The 6,488-nt window shown below is 42.2% G+C and overlaps 1 protein-coding gene across 1 annotated transcript; it reads left to right on the top strand.

Annotated features, from left to right (window-relative positions):
- BRI3BP (BRI3 binding protein) lies at nucleotides 1–6,459 on the top strand. Its single transcript, XM_055795383.1, has 3 exons — nucleotides 1–207; nucleotides 1,121–1,223; nucleotides 1,880–6,459. The coding sequence occupies exons 1-3, from the start codon at nucleotides 19–21 to the stop codon at nucleotides 2,296–2,298; spliced, it is 711 nt and encodes a 236-aa protein (XP_055651358.1). The 5' UTR covers nucleotides 1–18; the 3' UTR covers nucleotides 2,299–6,459.
- The last annotated feature ends 29 nt before the right edge of the window (nucleotides 6,460–6,488 follow it).

The raw sequence follows: 6,488 nt of genomic DNA, 5'->3' as shown, positions 1-6,488 counted from the left end.
TGCCTGGCGCGGGCGGCCATGGCGGGCGGGAGGCTGCCGGCGCTGCTGGTGCTCGCCCTGCTGCTGGGCGGCACGGCGGGGCCCGGCGCTTGGGCAGCGCGGAGCCGCGGCGCCGAGAAGCAAAACAGCCTCCGCCGCGCCGCCAGCGGCCTCTATCAGGGCGTCAGCGGCCTCTTCGGCGAGGACAACGTGCGGGCCCTGCAGAAGGTGAGGCGCTGGCCGCTTCCCCCGCCCCCTCCCAGCCCATCCCTTCCTTTCCCTGCGCGCCCTCTCCCCGCGCCGCTGCTGCCGGGGGTCCGGGCAGAGCCCCGCCGCTGGCCGCCCCCCCGCCCGGCTCCCTGCTCGGCGCTGGTCCCGCCGCGGTCTCGGCTGCCCGGCGAGCCCGCTTGCGGGCGAGGCGGCGGGGCGGCCGGAGCCTTGCTTTGGAAAGGGAAAGGGGAGGCGAGGCTTGACGTGGAGCGAACTGCAAAAGATATCGATAAAAGAAATCTGGAAATAGAGGTTATTGAAGGTGGGGGAGGCGGCCGGGGCAGGCGGCTGGCCGTGGGGAGCCCGCGAACTGGGGGAGGGTCCGTCTGCATCAGCAGAGCATCCTGTGCCTGTCGGGCCTCGGAGGAACTTGCAGGAAATCGGGCGTGCAGGCGGGCGGGCCTCGCGGTCCCCCGGTGCTCCTTTCTTCAGCCGCTGGAACAAATAATAAATACCGCCAAAGTGACCTTTAAATACATTTGAGACACTTGGGTCTGATGCATCTCTTAGTTGCTCGATAAAACTAATTCCCTGGTTTGCTTTACCGATGTCCATTACTAGTAATAGTGTCTTTTTTACGCTTCAGAACAATGGTAAAGGTAATAAAGTGCACTTTTAAAGCCTGTCAACAAATACATTTACATGCCAAAATACCTAGAATAAGGGCAATTGGAATAAGTAAATTTATGATTTGCAAAGTTAAGAAACATTTGCAGAATTACAGGTTTTTTCCCCCCTTGGGGACTTCAAAATAGCCTGCAGTTCTTGTTTAATGAATTATAACTCTGCTCATGACTAATAAGTCTCACAGTATGTGTAAGGAATTCAGGAATTTATTTATTTATTTTTAATTTTCAATTTTATTTCTCAGTTTTTCTCAAGGTTGACAGAGAGGTTTGTGAATGGGGTGGATATATTAATGGACACATTCTGGAGAATATGGACTGATTTGTTAGATGTTCTTGGAATTGATGGTAAGTGTGATGCCTGTTAACTCCTGAACTGTATCAGCCTGTATTACTGTTTACAAGCATGGGCCGAGTGCTAAAATAATTGCATTTTATCATGCTGCATTAAGCATCCATCAGTGGTGTCTCTGTCCACTTCATGTGGCTTTGGTTTTGGTGTCAGTAGCTTCAAACGAGAGGACTAAAACCACCCATTCCCTTTCTGTGTGTGTATCTACAGGATGTCTATAAAACCCATTACAAGTCACGGTTGGTTTCTTGGTATCATCATTAAATGGATGCACATGGCCAGGAATGATGCAGGGAAATAAAGGAGGACTAGAAGAAAGACAGATGCAACTGGAGAGCCTTTATAAAATAACTTTGACAAAGCAAGATCTTTAATCTCAGTATGAATTTTGACCTTAGGCCCTACAGTAGTTTGGCTTTAAAGAAACTTTAGCTCCTCTGCTTTAAGGCAGTTAATTCAGGTGCATCATTGGAGCAGAGCCAATGATTTGAAACTGGTCCATCCAGAAATGGATGAACTAGCTTTACCCCTGACTTCAGAAGACACTGCCATGGCCCCACTGCATGACCCTTTGAAGCTGTGCTTGCATTTTTACCCATACTGCTTCGGCATGCACTCATTAACATCCTGTAAATTTTCCTTTGTTTTTCAGCCTCCAACCTGACTCATTATTTCAGCCCAGCGGCAATTGCCAACAACCCGACCCGTGCTCTCCTGCTGATTGGCGCCATTTTACTTGCCTATTGGTTTTTATCTCTCTTCCTTGGATTCTTCTTTTATCTCCTGCACATGCTGTTTGGTCGCTTTTTCTGGATTGCGAGGGTTGCCCTTTTCACTCTCTCGTGTGTGTACATCCTCCAGAAGTATGAAGGTGACCCAGAACATGCAGTCCTGCCTCTCTGCTTTGTTGTAGCAGTCTATTTCATGACAGGGCCAGTTGGATTTTACTGGAGAAGAAACAGCAACAGCAGCCTTGAGGAGAAGATGGACCACCTCGACAGTCAGATCAGACTTCTGAACATACGTCTTTCTAGGGTGATTGAAAACATGGACAGAGGCAGTGACCAATGAACCAGCTCCTATAGACCACTGTACACCAGCTCTATAAAATTCCTAAGCACTGTCTCATTCAGAGTTACAAAGCAACAAAACATCACATGGTAAAAAGTGTGCAAAGTTATAACTTTTCATCATGTGTAAGATTAATTTATCTAGATTATACACTCAGCCATTATACTTGTAGGAAAAAAAAACATGCCAACATTTAAAAAATTCAGCTGTATATTCAGAGAGTTTTATCCAGTACTAGAATTTTCTCAGTAGATAAACGCTTACTTTTACAAGCATTTAAAAACATCTTTTGTAAAGTTTTTATAAAAGCAAGTTGAGTAGTCTTTCAAATATTAAAATTGAGCTAAACATATGCAAATTTGACAATTAAAAAGTTAAAAAGAAAAAAAAATAATCTCAAGCTACCAAACACTTCCATCGAGAAGTAACTGCTGTGGGTCCACATTTTTTTTTCAAAGTTGAGAATGTTTTTGGTTTATTGTTGGCTTATTTCATTGCCTTGAAGTTGCCTTTCATAGAGTATCAGATGAGGAAATTTCTGGTATCCAGGCCAAAAAAATTCACACCATAGCTTTTAATAGGAGGTGGGGAATAAAGGAGAAGGAAAATTTCATAAATTTTAAGTCCTTAAATGCCAGTCCAATATGAGGAATTGAGAAGTGAATGTGTGGTGTTATTTCATTGCATTTCATCTCAAGAACTTTAGTTTGGTGTCTGAAAAGAAATCTCTTTTTTAATAAATAATTGACACAAAGGGAAGAGATGTAGTGTGGCAAATTGTAATTCATATTTGATCTTCACAGTGAAGCATTTTCCAGGCATAAGTGCATAGAGTAAAACATGATTTTTAATCTCAGGACCCATGTACTTTCTCAAAAAGGCAGCAGTTAAAACACGTGCAAATGTATTGTTGCTTAAATCTTTCTCAGGACCAATAAGCGGCAATAAATTATCTTCAGGAAGATCTGGATTTTTTTCTAAAATTGTAATAGTTTTATAGGAGCGTTTTGCTTGAAGTCTGTGTCCTCACTATCTTGCATTTTAGGGAGAGTGAGTCACCTTATGAGAAGGGTGTATTAAACAGTTATATTTCAAAGTGATGTAGGAGCTTAGAAGCAATTTTATTTTGAAGGATTCTACGTATTTGTAACCTTAGTATTAACTAGCTTGGTAGACTATCACTGGCTTTGTAAGGTTTGCTGAAATGCATTGAAACAAAGGTAACCTCAGGGAAGAAAGTCCGGTAAGTGGTTTAACTTGGTCACCGGTAGCATTCAAGGATATAAATGGGGGGAGGGAGGGAGGGAGAGCATCTAAACCGTAGTGATGAGCACAGCATCGGTACCATGAGAGGTAAAACGGGCCGCAGCTGAAGTACTTCATAGAGTCTAAATAAACAAGTAAAGATAAAAAAGCAAGAGAAACTGGTCTGTGATAGGGCCATGCCAAAAAGCGAGGGGAACGATAGAGATAGGTGGTCTGCCTGCTGTTGCTTTGCCTGTGAGCGCCGTCTCCGGCGGGACTGGCCTGGGGCAGCTGTGCACAGCCTGGCACTTGATCTTCACCTTCTTGTTTTGTTGGGCAGAGCTTATGTTGGATGTGACGCTTAACTGAATGTAACTGTGGGGTGAATTTATTTCTCTCTTTATGCTGAAGTTTAATACTCTTCTTAAAATGTGTGTTACTTGTCTAACCTCTTTCGGTCTGTATGTGACATTTACATGAAGGATTATTTGAAGATCCATATTAATGGCCTTTACTCCAAACTGTGATCACTTAAGTTCAACACGGTTGAAGTTCATATGCAGTTGGCACTGTTGTTATCTGTTTTAATTTTTTTATGGCACCTGTAAATTCCCCTGCTCTCCATTTTTCAAGAAATACACAGCTAGAGTTGCAAAGTAACTGCTTTTCATAACTTTAAATCTTTCCCGTAAACAGATAAGTACTATGGCAACAAATAATCTGCTTTGTAAAGCTGAAAATGTAAATTGCAGTATACTCCTTTTTACAGCTCATTTTCCATAGTATTACAGAGTCTTCCCAGTAAACTCAGTTTTCCCTGCTGTTAGGTGCAGGGGACTGAGCTAAAACACCAACCTGGAAATTAGGACTTGATAAGCAAAGCTTGTCAGGTCTTTACGTGTTTCACTAAATTTGGGGCCTGAGGACCAAAGTCTGCAACTGTCGCTTGTGTGAGCGGCTCCATTGACTTCAGTAGGACTGTGTGCATGAGTCAGTTCTGCATAGATTATATTTTGTGTAATCCGCATTTATTGTTGAAGTTAAAAATACTGAATCGTTTATATATTAAGAGTTGTCTATGATAAAGATTTCTTTTAAAATCCTGTATAAAAGTTAATTTGGATTATAGTTTCTCCCTGTCCCGCTCTAATCATTTATCTTGGTTTTGTAAAATCAGCCCTCCTGTATTAATACTCTTAATTTTCATCACCCTGCTGCTTGGAAAGAATGTATTTTTGTATTTACTTGCATCCCATGTATAGAAAAATGTTATGTGAAAAGCGCTATATATAAAATTGGGTATTTTTAATCAGTATTTTTCCCAGCACTCAGTTTTCACGTTAGTCAAATTCAGAAGTAATGATTTTTTTTAAAGCACAATCTAATCTTCAATATATGTACATATATACTTTAAAAATGCTCTGTATTTTTAAACATGCACTGTAGTGAAAGCGCTTTGGGGACATGAATGTGTTACTGTATTTAATCTCTTTCAACTTTTGTAAATACCTTTTACAAATATTTTCCATACCAAGTCATCTAGTTTATCCATCGAGGTTTTTGCTCTGTTTTTTAGAACTCGTTCCAGTGACAGTGGTTGCACTGCTTTTGTATTGCCATTGACGGGAGCATCTCGGGCAAACCCCCAGAGGGGCGCAGGTGTCGCTTTGTCACCCACGGATAAACTGAGACATAGAATTTGGCAGGCTTGCCCGAGTCGGTGGCAGAAATGGGAATAAACCCCCATGTCTCAGCTCCCTCCGCCTTCAGCTCTGACCACCAGACAGCTTGGCCAAAGGTGGGTGGCCACATCTCCCACCGGTGGGACAGCCAGCTTCCCTGGGCTCTGCCGCGGCTGTGGGTGACCCTGCAGTGGAGGCTGCACACCCGCCGCAGCCTCTGCCTCCCCACCTGCCTGCTGGCAGCAGCCACACCAAGCAGCATTGCCCTGCGTCACCAGCTGGCGTGACTTGGAGATGGGCTTCGGGCTGTCCAGGGAGCGAAATTCTGGTAGGGTCTGAAGTGTTTTAAACTTCATACTTTAAGACCTAATATTTGAAACTACTGAGTATTTTCGATACATTCAGTTTCGCAAAGCTAACATCCGTAGCGGTTTCTTTGCAAGCACACACCTCCGCTATAGATAACTGATTTGTCGTATTCGGAATGTAATGCTTTTAAAAGTGGTATTGGGTGTCAGAGTACAGTGTATCAAACCTGGTGTAATTCAGTGCTGTACTTAATAGTGCGTCCTTCAAATTGTGATTTGCTTTTTGAGACTCGTTGCATCGTTAGTGTGGAAAATAGACCAGTATCGATCTTTGCTCTTTGATGGCGTAGAAGTTTTTAAGAGTGATTTGCCTCACGTACTGATCCGTATTTGGCAGCTAATGATGTAAATGACCATAAGTTCTCTTTGTCTGGGTTGGAAAAATAAAAGGTTTTATTGTATCTGCATGTATTTGAAACTTTTGGATAATTCCATCAAACTGTGATGACAGCACATTTAAAAAAAATGATCTTTTCCTTTTGATCAGAAATTATCTTTGCTATGGTAGCACTCGTTATCGGCACTGATGTTAGTGATTCCACAGCCTGTTTTGTACATTGGATTTCAGGATTATAGTGTTTAAGTTTGTACAATTGTGGTTATGTAAAAAAAAAATATTTGGTCTGAAGAGATGTCTGTATGCTTTTGACATATGATCCATAGGCAAGTATCAAGATTCTACTGATAATATTGTTAAGTAGTTACAAATATATCAGACTTATTTTTTACAGAGCTATACATGCCTTTATTTATTACTTATCAGACCACCAAATCAATGTACTATGTAGTTAAGTATTTGTAGACCAATTTCACAAATCAACTATGGTATTGTGACAAAGCTTAAAATAAATGTTTACTGAAACTTTGCACTGAGAAATGGATTGCGTGTGAGACA

The sequence above is a fragment of the Falco peregrinus genome, chromosome 2, assembly GCF_023634155.1.
Source record: "Falco peregrinus isolate bFalPer1 chromosome 2, bFalPer1.pri, whole genome shotgun sequence".
Lineage (NCBI taxonomy): Eukaryota > Metazoa > Chordata > Aves > Falconiformes > Falconidae > Falco > Falco peregrinus.
The sequence above is the reverse complement of the archived record's forward strand: the minus strand, read 5'-3'. Positions and strand labels throughout refer to the sequence as shown.